Raw genomic sequence first — 14,373 nt, forward strand, 5'->3', positions numbered from 1 at the left:
TGGGTCAAAAATGGCCAATCACCAAAAAATGTATGACACGCATGGACACGCACGACTAGTTTCAATTAAGAAACAATACGAATTGCTTTCCGGAGAGCGTAAGCTGGTGGAAAGTTTGCAATGCAATGCATGATGTACCCTTTGACGGCTTTCCTTCTTTACTTAAGAACAAATTAAATACTTCACAACAAATAGCAGTTAAAAATAAAACCTCCGAAAATTTCAACAAAAAGTGGAAAGACTTTATCTGAGTTTTTTTTTTTTTTTTCATTTTACTTATTTAGTTAAGTTATTAATTAATTTAATTAATTCTTAATTTGGTGATTGTTTCCTACTCAAAATGTTGTACTTTGAATTAGTTTGTAATTCTCTTCTTTTTTGTATTTTTTTCTGTAACACACACCATTACCTTCTGTGTTATCTTTTGTATCTCCTTTAATTGTGCTATTGTAGTTCATGTTGTATCAATAATAATGATAATAATAATAATAATAATAATAATAATGATAATAAAAAGTTTGCAATGCATAGTTGTTCGTTTTATTAATAAGGGACGATTTCGGTATTAACTCTGCAAGCGATGACACGGGGTATTCACCGCCCCCGACGAGCGAATAACTGTTGTATTACACCTGACAGCCGATATATCGATATCAGATTGAACTCACTGATCTCAATAGTTTCAGACTCTTTTTACAAATAGACATAACAAACTTAAATAAATTTCAACAGCAGCTGAAGTTAAAAAGACATCAGTAAGGTGGACACAGGCTACCACGTTTGCCTTGTTAACACTGCAAAAACGATTGCGGAAAAAATCATTACACGCATGTGCAGTTAATCAGTTGACTGCCCCCTTGATCAGGCAATATCAGAAGAGAATGACTTGATACAGTAATAGTAAAACAATAAATCGTGATGCATTACTCGTCTTATAGACCAGCTATGTCTGACTAACATGATAACCGGGAAAGGAGTCTGATAAGCCGTTCGTATGGCGTTTTAATTTTAATCAAAACAACAGTTTCAATCGTTGACGCAAACAGCGGTCTTTAGGTTTATGCAGGAAGAAATGTAAGGTTAGAATAAGTGAATCTCAAAAATAACAAATATTCAAAATGTTACGTTTTTCCCGCAGTGCATGTAATTGTACGTTTGCACAATTAAGACATGGAGGGTGTAAGGTTTACTTATTACTTTCAACAATCTGCTCTTGTGTCAAACAGGCAACTCGAGAATGTATGTAATGACAACCATGTGACAAGGAAAACATCTGCCATAGTTAAAAATGACAAAAAAATCGTTTAAATTCGGATCAAAGTAAAATTAATGGGAGAATGGGCTAGAAACTGACTTAAAATAGCACCAACATAAAATCTTTTTTCTCCCAGTGTTCAGAGGTTCCTTTCTTCTTCCTACCACAAAAGTGAACAAACCGTCTGTGTCGCCGCCTAGTGACTCACATTTGATTAAGAAGTAGAAAGAAAAAACATAAGAACGAGGAACAACTGTAGTTAAAATTACAATTCTAATTTTCGGGTTTCTCATTGCCACACATTTTTGTTTCAAGGTTAGTTTTGAGAATCTGGTGATAAATCAGTTAATGCTTTTAGTTTCTTTTTTGTCATCTATTGATAACCGATAGTTACGAAAGGGAGGTGTTGACAAGCCTGCGTAGCATGTCTAATGATATATTAGTAGCGATTTAGAGCGGTGAGCCTCGTCGCAGTCTTTGTTCTTTCTGCTTGGAGCGCTCAAGGCTGATACTACGTGAACAACGTTTCGAGACACCAACATGACACATATGTATTTTCGGACCGTAGGTCTTTTCAGATCCGATACGCTGCGTATTTAAAGCATGTGGTGCTGGCCATGCGGTTCATTGTTTAGGCTGGTTTTATCCAGCCACATTTATTGTTTGCTTTTCGAGACACCAATCGTGACACTTCGTCTTCTTGCGCCCGAAACACGTGATGTGGCAACGAGTGTTTCGGGGCGCAAGTGAGTTCAAAGTACGGAACTTGATATAGTGAACGGGTCATTTTGGAATTTATGTGCGTTGGCTGTTAGGCTGGCGTTACATATCTTCGCTAACACAGTGCTGACGAGTCCTAAGAAGGACGAAACAGCTGTTCACTGTTACGATCCATCTTTATCGGTTCTTGTCGTGTTGGTGTCTCGAAACGTTTTTCACGTAGTATCAACCTTGCAGTCTATTGTTTGTCTTTATGCATTTTTTGGCTGATCAGATCTCTTGTAGATCCTACGTTGGCAGCGTTTATCGTATGCGGTCCCTTGCAGTTTCTGGTTTCTCAAGAGAGACTATTTTTGGTTATTTTTGAGTTCCAGAGGCTTGAAACAAAACTGCAAAGACCTTGCCTTTCACTTAGAGTGATTCGGTAAGCAAGTTTGTGTAGGTTTTTGTAATCTTCCTTAGTAAAATAGAGGTCGTTTTAGACAGAGGCCAAGAACCGAGGTGCCGAAACATTGACTTTAAGGACGGTGCTTACTAAATACAAAGGTTTTTGCGCCAGGTTAGGACCACGCGGAAAAAGTAGATCTTTGCAAGGGCTACTGGAATCCCCGAAGAAAAATTGGGGTAGCCATGCATTTTTTCGAGATAATTAGCCTTAAATCTCAACAAAAATGCTGACATCAGCATTTTCCTGAAAAAAGAAGGAAAGGATATTTCTTCATAGATTTCCTTAGAATTCGCCTTTACAGACAGAAAAGCAAACACATTTATAAAGATCTTAAAACTACATGGTAAATGGTAACATAAAAACCAGTTTTGGTATGTTTTTAATAACAAAATCGTCGCAACAGCGCTTTAAGGGCCTCTGACAGCCTTCCTCTGGTTCAGCTAAAATACAGTCTAAATACCTTTTGCTCACAACCAGAAACTAATCACGTGTTCAGTAGGCTTGTCACTTCCATTTCATAGCATAAAATGTCGGGGTAGCCATGCGTTTTTTAAAGTTATTGATCTTTTTTGAAAACTTTTACGGTGCCCGTTACATATTTTCCTGTCACCTCCCCAGTAAGTAAAACATTTGGGTATCTCGAACTTGTTTTGCGCGCGCACTACGCCATCTGCAGGTACATGTTTACAGTTGGATTTCAGTATAATTTTCGACAGACAAAAGCTAGTTTTTCAGCTGGAAGGCGTTAACAGTTAGTGGTTAGCGATATGCTGCTATTCTGGTGTTCCTGCTTTAAGTACAGGTTCATTAAACTTGATTTGGTCACAGTGGGAAAATTTTGCTTTCGTTTAAGTCGTGTACTTGGTAGCGTAGTTAATTGCGTCATTGTTAACCCCAGCGCGCGCGTGGCGCTTAAACCTGCCTTGCGTGATGCGCAGAACGTGTGCGCACTAACAAAAGTAAGCACCGTGCTTAACCTGCATAGACTTGATTCTGAATAACACAGAGATTATCTTTGAGTTCTAGAGTCTTGAAAATAAATTGCAAAGACCTTGCCTTTTAATTAGAGCGGCTGGGTGACGATTAAGACAAGCAAGATGATGTAGGTTTTTGTAATCTCAGTTAGTGAAATAGAGGTCGTTTTAGACTAAAAGAGGCCGATACCGAGGTGCGGAAACATTGATTTTAGCCTACATAGGCTTGATTCTTAATAACGCAGACGTTATATTTGAGTTCTAAGGGCCTTAAGCTAAATTTCAAAGACGTTGTCTTTTAGTTAGAGCGGCTCGCGGGTAAAGATCACGACAAGCAAGTTGGTCTAGGTTTTTGTAATCTTAGTTAGTGTAATACAGGTCGTTTTAATCTTAAAGAGGCCGCCGATACCGTAGTTCGGAGACATTCACTTTTAACCTACCTAGGCTTGGTTCTGAACAACCCAGAGTTTATTTTTGAGTTTTATTTGATTGAAACTAAATTGCAAAGACTTTTCCTTCCAGTTAGGGCGGCTCGGTAAAAATTACGAATCGACAATGACAACAATGATGATGATGATGATGATGATGATGATGATGATGATGATGATAATTTTCGAATAGGCCCTTTGCACGATCCGGTCACACGGTACAAAATCACACATGCTGGTGAGCAAGTTGCACAGTGGGACTTCCAAAACAATGCAACTCGTACCACTCCACCTGGACCTACCTTTGTTTTGGAAGTCCCACTGCGGAACTTGCTCACTAGCATGTGTGAATTTGTACCATGTGACCGGATCGTGCAAAGGGCCTATTGTTTTTTAGTCGAGGTATAACCCTCTGCTAATAGAGAAAACCTTCCTAAAAAGAAATTACAAAATCTAAGAATAATTTAAAAATTGGTCTGTTTACAAGTTACAAAACCTAATAATAATTTAAAAACTCCTAAAGCATTTAAAAAAGCCTAATTAATTAATTATTGCATAGATCGCAGCTACGGCATTCATCATCCAGGAGAGCTAAGTGGCAGTACGTTAGATAGGGAAGAATAGCTGACTTATAAAGTGGTAGCTTTGCCTTAGTAGAAATTAAATTCCTCGACCTCATTGTGACTCCAATCCTCTGGCTGGCTTTCACACAAATTCTACTACAATATGATTGGAGAAGTTGAGGTTACAGTCACACCTAAAAAATTAGGTCAAACAGATTTCTCAATTACAGTACTCGAAACAGCAATATTGTGAAGGTCATTATCCTTATTTGCACCTTTGTTACAAATGTTCATAATCTGGTATTTTTTTGGATCACCTTCAAGGAAATTCGAGTCGTCCTAGTGAGTTGTTACAGGAGCTCATCTCCTGACGTTCAGAAACTACAGTAGGCAAATGTTCCCCTTTTTCGTAGATTTGGTGATCGTCTGCATACATAGACAAATCAGATTCTCCATTGTAAATGAGATCGTTCTGGGAAATGTTCCATAAACGTGGTCCCAGGACGGATCCTTGAGGGCAGCCACGTCTACCTTCTTCAAGGAACTAGTACATAGTCCAAACCTTACTTTGTTTTGGCGATCACGCAGATAACTGTCTAGGAGTTTGATGGCATTATCTTGAAAGCAGTACGCCTTGAGTTTGTTTAGCAGGAGTGGCGGATGGAGACAATCAAAAACCTTGGACATATCTGTTGATAGAATACCAACTGATTAACGATTATCCTTCGCTGCTTTCCAGTCCTCAACAAGTCCAATTAGGGTAGTTTCTCAGCTATGGTGTTTGCGATATGCAGATACGCCGTCTCCGTGGTTGTCTCTACGCCGTCTCCAGTGGCGGATCTAGGGAAGGGGCCCGGGAAGAAGAAATGACTGAAGAAAGAAAAGTCGGCAGGGCAAGTAAAACAAAACCGGGCCGCTCCCTTAGCTCAAAGTCTGGATCCGCCACTGGTCTCTACGCCGTGGTTGTCAAACACAGCTTTAATCTGTCGACTAATCAGTTGTTCAAACACCTTGTTCGCACAGGGCCAACGCCTTAGCCCCAATCTTCAGCGCCTGGGCGGGAATGGAGTCATAACCAGCAGCCCTTTTTTGACATTAAGAAATTCAGGCACAGATTGCCCTTGTTTCTTGTTCATGGGCTGAAACTGAAAGGCCATTGGTGAGGTTTCATTTCTCTCTGCTCTTCGCTGGACGCTAGGATGACTGCTAAAATCATCATCCGTGGTGATTGCTGGACATGAATGCCCCCAATACCATCCGCAATTGCTGCGAAATGATCAGCAAAGATCTCTCGATGCTGGTATTATCCTTGACAGCATTTCCACGTACATTTAGACTGATTTCAGAGTTTAATTTACCATTCTTACGCGACAAGAATGGTTTAAAAGTATAAAAAATTTATTTGGCTGCGCCCTTGAATCATCAGTCTTCCTTTTTCAGTACCCTTTGATGGCCAATCTTCGCTGCCTTGTAACTTCGTTGCGACATTTCTGCTTATATTCCCAGCAAGTTGGTCTAGGGTTTTGTAATCTTAGTAAAATAGAGGTTGTTTTAGATTTAAAGAGGACCATACCGAGGTGGGGAAACATTGATTTTAACCTGCGTAGGCTTGTTTCTTTGTTAAGTTTTAGGGGCTTGAAACTAAATTGCAAACACCTTGCCTTTCAGTTAAAGCGGCTCAGTAAAGATTACGACATGCAAGTTGGTGTTAGTTTTTGCAATCTTAGATAGTAAAATAGAGGTCGTTTTAGACTTAAAGAGGCCGATATCGAGGTGCGGAAACACCGATTTTAACCTACACAGGACTGATTCTGAATAACACAGAGGTTATTATTAATTTATAGCGACTTGAAACTAAACTAAGCCTTAGGACTAAGCATTAAGACGAGCAAGTTGGTCTCAGGGTTTTGTAATGTTAGTAAAATAAAGGTCGTTTTCCGATACCGAGGTGCGGAAACATTGATTTTAACCTACATAGGATTGATTCTGAATAACGCAGAGGTTTTAGTTGTAGGGGCTTGAAACTAAATTGTAGAGATTTTTCCGTTCAGTAAGAGCGGCTCGGCAATTATATCTTATATCTTATACGGTTATACCGTTAGACTTTTTTCGTGTTCTCTGCCTTCTTATATACTTTTATACCTAATTCATACTAAAACAAAATAGAACGTCGTCTTCATAAAAAGTAGGGAGTTTAAAGTCCCCCACCTCCCCGGCTCTGCCGTCCCTGGAGGAGAGTAATTCAGGGGAGTTAGGAGGGAAATATAGTACCTGTCTACATCCGGGACTTGAATATTTATTTGGACATATGCCCGAATAGCGTCAAGTTTATTCAAATTTCCGGCTCACCGGGAGGAAGGCAAATCGTTCCCTATCTGTGTTGGCCATTTCTAAAAACGAAGATTTAATGCCAGCTTGCAAATTCTCCTTAGAGAAGTCTGCACACTGGCTACAGAATTACACTCTAATATGGAGAATTTACATTTGATTATAAGTTATTATGTTATAATATAGCGTTCAAATTAGTTTGTGTTATTTTAGTGTTATATTTTCACCTTTTTCTGTTTTGCGCCTTAATCCTTAATTATTCTTATCTTCACCACACACTTTTAAGCTATTTATTGCTCATTTTCCATTGGAATTCTTGTAAACTGAAGATAGATGATGTTTCATCCAAAACATATTTTGATAATATAATATGAATTTCAAACACATCATGTGGTTTTGGAAAGCTATATCTTACTTTGTACTGCTAAGAAGCCTTGGTAATGTTTCAATACAAGGAAAAATTATGTGTACTAGAAGGCATAAATCTACTGACTACAACAGGTTTATGTAGTTGCTGTTTATCATTCACACTGTAATAAATCAATTACAATTTAAAATGAAACTTTAATGATCACAAAACAGTGAGAAAATGTACAAGGGCACCAGAATACACTTATTTTTGGAATTTTTTTACATTACATATACATCAAAGTCACAGTATATTTAAAATGCTTGCTAGTTACTACTTCATCAAAAGTTTTTGAGCAGTTCTTACTTCACTAGCATTATGGTTCATTAGAGAAGATCAAGAAGGAACAGAGAAAAACTGAGTGGGAAAAATGGCTGTATGATAACTGTAAACTAGGCTTTGTGCCTCCAATTTTCTTGTAGCGATTTTCCCACTAGCAATTTTTTGCTCCTTTCTGACCAACTTAGGGAAAGAAAGGCAGCACAGTTGTGTTCATTGCAGTCTAGTGACATTGCACACATGTAAAAGCTACTGTATAGTACACAATTTAAGTGAAAAAAAATGTGATACGCAATATCCTGTTGTCCTTTAAAAAGCATTTACTTATTTTGACAACATTTAGGAAGGTTTTCACATAGCCTTTTGACAATCATAAACTTTAGTCTGTGATGAAAAGTTATCAAAATCCCTTTGGTAAACTTGCTGTGTTTGGCTGAGAAGTTTTGAAAATAAACAAAAGTTGTCAAAAAGTACTATTCAAGTGACAACAGCATAAAGCATTTTCTGTTTAAAAAAAACAACAACTATTATTATTGTATTGCAGACTCAGTTGTATCCAATCCACTGACCAAGATCTTGAGATTCCAGTGAATTGACAATCTCCTACATAACTTTACAAGACAGGTTGGTGAAACTTAATAAACTTGTCATTAACGTACTCAGTAATAGTGCTGATTGCTCCTAAGTTGGTAATAAAAAGTTTATCCTGTCAGAGGTTGAAAAGCAAATCAACCATAGTTGCATCCTGTATTATTAGTAGACCACAGCATTGAGTGGGTCAGCACGTATGCTGCTCAGATCCAAGCTTGCATCTGCTTCTTCATCGATTTCTCCTATTACAGCTCTGAAAATTAATTTTAAATAACATTTCAAGACAAGAAAGACACACAGTCTGTTCCAGACTGCAGGAGACCCTACAAAGCCTTGTGGCTAGATAAGTGTCAGTTTGCTTATCTTTGTTTTTTTGCTTTCTCAACCCCAGAGTTCAAAATCAGTTTGATAAGCACCCAGATTATTTTGGTTACAATTTGACACTGTGCAATTCATGGACTTCTGCTAAAGTTTTATTACCTGACAGTCTTAAGTGAATACTCTGTGCAATATTAAAAATTTACAGTAGGATCGTGCAAACGTCAGATTTTTATGTGACTCGTGTGATTCCTTTCCCAAACCTTCCCTTAGAGCAAAGTAATAAGAAAGCTGTCACGTCAGTTTTAAACAATCGTCATCTTTTATTCATAGTGCTCACTTATGCTCTTTATTTAATGTGAACTACATTTCCATTGGTATTATTCCAGAGCTTGATACACAACAAGTACTGAATATAAACATTGCAAAACCAGAAAATAATTTGTCTAGACTTGAAAATTCATTCATATATGTGATGTGCTGTAATTTTTTAAATACTTTTACATGTATGTATGTTTCCCGACAGTATCCCAACACCCAGAAATATGCTAGGATTGAGAGAGTTATATTGAAAGATACACTGTAGCACAAAGACAGTGAGCACTGGATTCACATACATAACACACTGTAATCAGGCTCTATCAAAAGAAGCTTACATATTGTCTCCTCTGATAATGTAAAGACCCAGCATCACTTGTTCCACTCCACTTCCTGAAGAAAACACTCTTTCATGGCTCTCATCTAAAATTAAGTTCACTGTTTGATCAAAGCCTTTGAGAGTCCCCTAAAAACAACAACAACAAAAATTCATGTATTGATAGCTTTCTGGTTTTCTTTTCAGAGTGAGTACTTTGTGTATGATAACATTTATTTATTACACTACAAGTATCCAAAGCATCCTCACTTGAAAGAAGAACTAAATTATTAAACATACAAAAATATAAATGTCATAGTCATCACAAAAAGTTTCATTTTTTTTTTCAGTTTCTGTTACCAGTTTCACCCACCAAACCAGTTCTACACTCTAAAATGTCTGCTAACATGTAATTAGTAGTGGGTTTTTATACATTCATAACGTCAAGTCTCAACAAAAAAGTTTCTTTGCTTTCATCGCCTGACAAGGGATTGACCATTGTATTTTGAGGGGAGGGGAATGGCAATTACATTACACAAAACTGACAGAGAGAAGCCTAATGTTAAGAGTTTGACCTATCACACTTAATAGATAATTGTAAGAACTGTGATATATGCTACACTAGGCTGCTTTAAATTTCATATTTTAAATATCTTTGATATCTTTTATTTATATTTTCATATTTCATTTACTTATTAATTTATTTATTTTATACGTTATTCATTAAATTGTAAATAGTTTTAACTTTAGCTAAGGTATATTTTATCGTGTAAATAGTGTCCCCAATTAGTTCTTTCCAAGCTAAATACCATTGACACTTTAATAAAGTCTTTCATTCATTCATTCGTACATTCAATTAACCAAGACAAATTTAAACACAGCAAAAATAGAGAGGGAAAGCCATGCAAAGCACCCTGCCAAAAAGAAATCTATCCCCCCCCCCTCCCCCCCTTCAAAAAAAAAATCTTGCACAACCTGAAGCTGGAAACACTTCTTGAATTGCTCAAGAAAAATTTACCAACTCCCCAAGGCTAGAGGATCCTTGCCGCATTAAATTTCTAGCAATCCCTCAGCCTAAAAAAGGTTTATGAGCTTACCACAATCATTCTGCCATCCTGAGTGATGACTGCTACTGTGTCTGAACTCCAGAGTTAAGAATTCATTAAATTGTTTCTACATGCTGGCATCAAGGTATCATAGCCATGCATAAATGGGCACGAAGACTACTTAGAAAATCACTCCTTGTGAATCGATTGAAAGGTAAAATATACAATTCAAACAAGAACATGAACGTGCTCTGAAAACGGAACAATAAAACGTGCAAACAAACAAGGAAAACATGGATCAAAACAATCTGAAGCACACTGATTTATATACTAACGAGCTGCATTGATAAACAAGTACTACTTATCTGAAATGAACGAGTTAAATGTATAAAATTTTCTCTTTTCAAACCGAAACAATAGTAAAAGGATACGATTAACATACGATTCCAAAGTTGCCGCCATCTTAGAATGCGCGAAAAAACTGAGTAACCACTCTGTCATGTCCGGCGCTGCCGCTGGACAGCAAATCGCTGTCTCCAGACTTGTGTCCAGGTCTCTCAGTACAACGCCAGAATCGAAGTTTTCATCTTTGCATGAAGTTCATGAATTTTGTTTGTTTGTTGCATACGAGTTTGAACTGTGTTTGTCAGTTGTATGATGGATGGCAAGAAATGCTTTAAATGTGGAAAGATGGGTCACTTGAAACGAGATTGTCCAGAAAAAGCAAATACGAGTTTGCAAGGTTTGAAATGTTTTGCTTGCGGAAGGCATGGACATTTTCAGAGAGATTGTCCAAACATGGCCACAGGAAGTGGAGCTGACACTTCTGCCGGGCAATTAAAACACTCTTCAAGTAAACGGCACTTGGAGATGCCCTTTCCAGACAGCAAGTCAATGTTTATTGACACTCACTGCCATTTAGAGTACGTCTTTGAAAGACTAAGACACTCTGGAAGTTTCTCAGAATTCCAAACAAGATTTCCTTTCCCTCCAAATTTTGAGGGCTGTATTACAACGTTCTGTGATCCAGCAGCATTTTCATCATTTGGCACTTGGCGTGATGTCCTGTCGGAGCAGGGGGTATGGGGGACATTTGGATGTCACCCACACAATGCAAAGTATTACAATGATGTGTTAGAAGCTAACATCATTCAATGTTTGGAACATCCCAAAGCTATTGCACTGGGGGAAGTGGGACTTGACTACTCCTCGCATTGTACTTCTCCCCCTGAAATTCAAAAAGAAGTGTTTACTAAGCAAGCGAACTGGGCTGTGACGTTAAACAAACCCTTGGTAGTTCATTGTCGGGAGGCTGAAACTGATACACTACAAATTCTCCAATCCTGTGTACCACAAGATTGGAAAATTCACATGCATTGTTACACTGGTTCAAGTGTATTTGCGACAAAATTCTGCCAAGAATTTCCAAATCTCTTTATAGGAATGACAGCAGTGGTTACTTTTGCGAAAGCTACAAATATCCACGAACTTGCATTTGATGTGCCATTAGACAGACTGCTGTTAGAGACTGATGCTCCATATTTTGTTCCATCACAAGTAGCTGATAAACGTAACAAGTTTAGTAACCCTGGAATGGCAATATTTACTGCTCAGAGAATTGCAGAAATTAAGGGTATTCCTTTAGATGTAGTCCTTGAAGCAGCAAGAGAGAATACTGCAGCTCTCTATGGAATATAACTGATTTGAGCTGGATTTTGAAATACTAGAGCAATCAGAGGATCATTTTTTGAAAACTTTTCTAAAGAAGTCTTAGTCTTAAAAAAGTACATGTATGCAGCATTCAAATATTTTTTCTGATACAAAGCATTACATGTATTTTATAAGTTGGTGGGAGTTAATAGCTTTTGCTACCCAGTTTCAAAATAGGCTGTTTCCTCCAGGTACATGTACATCATTTCTTTCAATCAATCAATCTTTGCTATTTCATTTAAAATAGAGCCAACAGACATCACAGCTACAATCCCTGCAGGCTATAGGACCTTCTGCCACTGATATTTAATGAGTGAGTGATTACAAAATCCGTCTATCAAATTGTTTCCGAGTTGTTAGAACCCTCTTGTTAAGTCTACCATACACACAATCCAAACATCAAAGGTGCAACAATTATGTATTTTATTGCTTGATTGAGGTGTTAATTGGATGATATCTTACAATGGAAATCTCATTACCGTTAGGCAGGAAATTTTCATTCTGATAAAAGGGGGTCAAAATTGTTGCTTCTAGAGAATGACTCAGCATTTTGAACCTCGTTGTTACAAGGTCTTTTTACTTGGAGAAATAAGGCCAGGCTGTAAAACAGGAATCGCTAACAATGCCAAAACAGTACAAAATCCAAAAAAAAAGTGATAGCCAATATTGTCCACCAGTATCCCAGACAGTGAGATCATTGACAATTTTCCCAGTACTTCTGCAGTAGCAAGAATAGCACCATGTGTTGCTCTGATACCCGGAGAAGAACTCTGAGAACTTAGCATCATAAGTGTGAATGTTGCTGTGGTAACTGTACCACCCGTTAATTGAATGAAGCACTCAAGAATTATAACTGAAGACTTAGTTAATGTTGTTAGAGATAATATCCATACTGAAGCAAGAGGAATGAGTCTTGCAAATGACGTCCACAGTAGTACCTTAATCACCCATGATCTATGTGTGAAAAAAAAAAAACATTGAATTCAAAATGAAATTAATGTATCGAGTACAGCGGGACATTGGTACATGTATTATCAGTCCAAAGGAGAACATATTTACAAAGCTTATGTTGGGTGTGGAAGTTAGACTGATTGACAAGACAATAATTGTTATGGACTGTGAGAAATGCTTTGCTAGGTCGCTGAGGAAAACCTGCTAATTCTTGAAATTTTCACATGCGTGTAGGACACTTATTGACTTTGTTTTCTTATTGTATGCGTGTCTTTTTATCGCTGTGTTGATAATTTTATACAGGCAAAAACTAACGATAGATAAATCCGACGTTTCGGCGACATCTTGGCGCCATTGTCAAGGGAAACTAATTAATTATGCGATTTCAAGAAAAATTAGATGTTGATCAGAAAAGCTAAAATCATTTCTCAAGTCTGCTCAAATAACTGGAATGTTTTATGATACTATAATGCATGGCTTAAGTTTCTCTAAATGTTTTTAAGTTTATAATTTAGATGCACAGAAAATGCTAGACCTTCATTTTATTTTATACATGTATGTTCTTAACTTTGTAATAGCATAGCTTTTAAGCCAGTCAGAGAGGACTTAGAAATAAAAAATGTAATGTAATCACCTTTGTCCATGATGCAAACCAACAATCCAGCCTCCTAGTGTGGACCCAGTAATTGAGAATACTTGACCAAATATTCCAAATATCACTCCCACTTGATCCTGGGGGATTCCTTGATCTATCAGATATAAAGGAAGCATGCTAACAACACCTTGTTCGCCAAGCTTGTATGTTAAGACACAGCATACAAGCCATAAGAAATCAGACGTTTTGAAAATTGTTTCCACAATGTGCTTGACACTTAGCTTGCCGGTTTTACATGTGTAATCATTTGAAATTGGAATTTGATTCACACTGCTGTTTTCCCCATGCTTGGAGTTGGTTGATACACCCAGATCATGAATACTTTCTTTAGTGCGGTCTCTGTATGTTACGTCCTCTCTTTTGTTATGTTGTGTACAGGATTCGGTGTTCTTGTTAAGCAACACAACAATTAAGGTGGCAATGTAAAAGAAACCCCAAAGGGTAAATAGCCATTCCCAACTGCAGTAGACACTAAGCCACGCAAGGAGACCTCCACCAAACAGAGCACCCACTTTATAACCAACTACTTGCAGTGTACTTCCTATACCTGAAAAATATACAACAAAATAATGGATTATTCAAGTCCACTCATAACTATGTAGATGAAGATCCATTTCAATGAGTTGTCGTTAGACATTTAATAAGAATTTCTCACCAAGCTCCGATGGCTTAAGTAGACTAATGGCAAACGCATCCACCGCCACATCTTGCAGAGCAGACGTTAAATTCATCCAGAAGACACAGAAAAGAAGAATCATGGTACTAGTTATTCCCACAAAAGCTGATATGAAGCAAAGTAATGACATCGCGATCGAGCCAAATATTATCCAAGAATTTAAAGACCACAGACTGTCTATTAAGGGTGCTACCGAGAATTTAAATATCCATGGTAAACTTAGCAGGCGACTAAGCCCTACTTTTGACAGGGAAAATTTTTCTTGCCGCAGAAGTAATGGAAGCAGCCTGACTTGGAAACCATACGGTAAACCTTGACCGAAATATAAAAGAAAGAGGAGGACATGCACGTTCGCCATCTTGGAAAGTGGCGATAAGAGACTGGAGCG

At 37.7% G+C, this 14,373-nt stretch overlaps 3 protein-coding genes across 3 annotated transcripts; 1 reads left to right on the forward strand and 2 right to left on the reverse strand.

Moving 5' to 3' along the window:
- Positions 1 to 7,260: 7,260 nt before the first annotated feature.
- Positions 7,261 to 10,509, reverse strand: LOC110050288 (U6 snRNA-associated Sm-like protein LSm8). Its single transcript, XM_020756199.2, has 4 exons — positions 10,425 to 10,509; positions 10,045 to 10,085; positions 8,970 to 9,097; positions 7,261 to 8,248 (listed from the first exon to the last, which is right to left on the reverse strand). Exons 1-4 carry the CDS (start codon positions 10,492 to 10,494, stop codon positions 8,158 to 8,160), a joined length of 330 nt encoding a protein of 109 aa, XP_020611858.1. The 5' UTR covers positions 10,495 to 10,509; the 3' UTR covers positions 7,261 to 8,157.
- A 50-nt stretch (positions 10,510 to 10,559) lies between these two features.
- LOC110050287 (3'-5' RNA nuclease TATDN2-like) lies at positions 10,560 to 13,284 on the forward strand. Its single transcript, XM_020756198.2, has one exon. It carries the CDS (start codon positions 10,648 to 10,650, stop codon positions 11,689 to 11,691), a length of 1,044 nt encoding a protein of 347 aa, XP_020611857.1. The 5' UTR covers positions 10,560 to 10,647; the 3' UTR covers positions 11,692 to 13,284.
- Positions 12,105 to 14,369, reverse strand: LOC110050353 (solute carrier family 33 member 2-like). The gene is made up of 3 exons (XM_020756270.2): positions 13,965 to 14,369; positions 13,289 to 13,856; positions 12,105 to 12,657 (listed from the first exon to the last, which is right to left on the reverse strand). The coding sequence occupies exons 1-3, from the start codon at positions 14,341 to 14,343 to the stop codon at positions 12,267 to 12,269; spliced, it is 1,338 nt and encodes a 445-aa protein (XP_020611929.2). The 5' UTR covers positions 14,344 to 14,369; the 3' UTR covers positions 12,105 to 12,266.
- Positions 14,370 to 14,373: the final 4 nt, after the last annotated feature.

The sequence above is a fragment of the Orbicella faveolata genome, unplaced genomic scaffold (genome assembly GCF_042242905.1).
Source record: "Orbicella faveolata isolate gen_17 unplaced genomic scaffold, um_ofav_v1 contig_4, whole genome shotgun sequence".
Classification (NCBI taxonomy): domain Eukaryota; kingdom Metazoa; phylum Cnidaria; class Anthozoa; order Scleractinia; family Merulinidae; genus Orbicella; species Orbicella faveolata.

Excerpts from the sequence above, each read along its gene's own strand:
- LOC110050353 (XM_020756270.2), bottom strand. The coding sequence starts at position 14,343 with ATGGCGAACGTGCATGTCCTCCTCTTTCTTTTATATTTCGGTCAAGGT. Across the intron at positions 13,857-13,964 it reads ACTTAAGCCATCGGAGCTTG|GTATAGGAAGTACACTGCAA; the intron begins GTGAGAAATTCT and ends TATATTTTTCAG. Across the intron at positions 12,658-13,288 it reads GGTTTGCATCATGGACAAAG|ATCATGGGTGATTAAGGTAC; the intron begins GTGATTACATTA and ends TTTCACACATAG.
- LOC110050288 (XM_020756199.2), bottom strand. The coding sequence starts at position 10,494 with ATGACAGAGTGGTTACTCAGTTTTTTCGCGCATTCTAAGATGGCGGCA. Across the intron at positions 10,086-10,424 it reads TTTGGAATCGTATGTTAATC|ACACAGTAGCAGTCATCACT; the intron begins GTATCCTTTTAC and ends TCTGGAGTTCAG. Across the intron at positions 9,098-10,044 it reads AGGATGGCAGAATGATTGTG|GGGACTCTCAAAGGCTTTGA; the intron begins GTAAGCTCATAA and ends TGTTGTTTTTAG.
- LOC110050287 (XM_020756198.2), top strand. The coding sequence starts at position 10,648 with ATGATGGATGGCAAGAAATGCTTTAAATGTGGAAAGATGGGTCACTTG.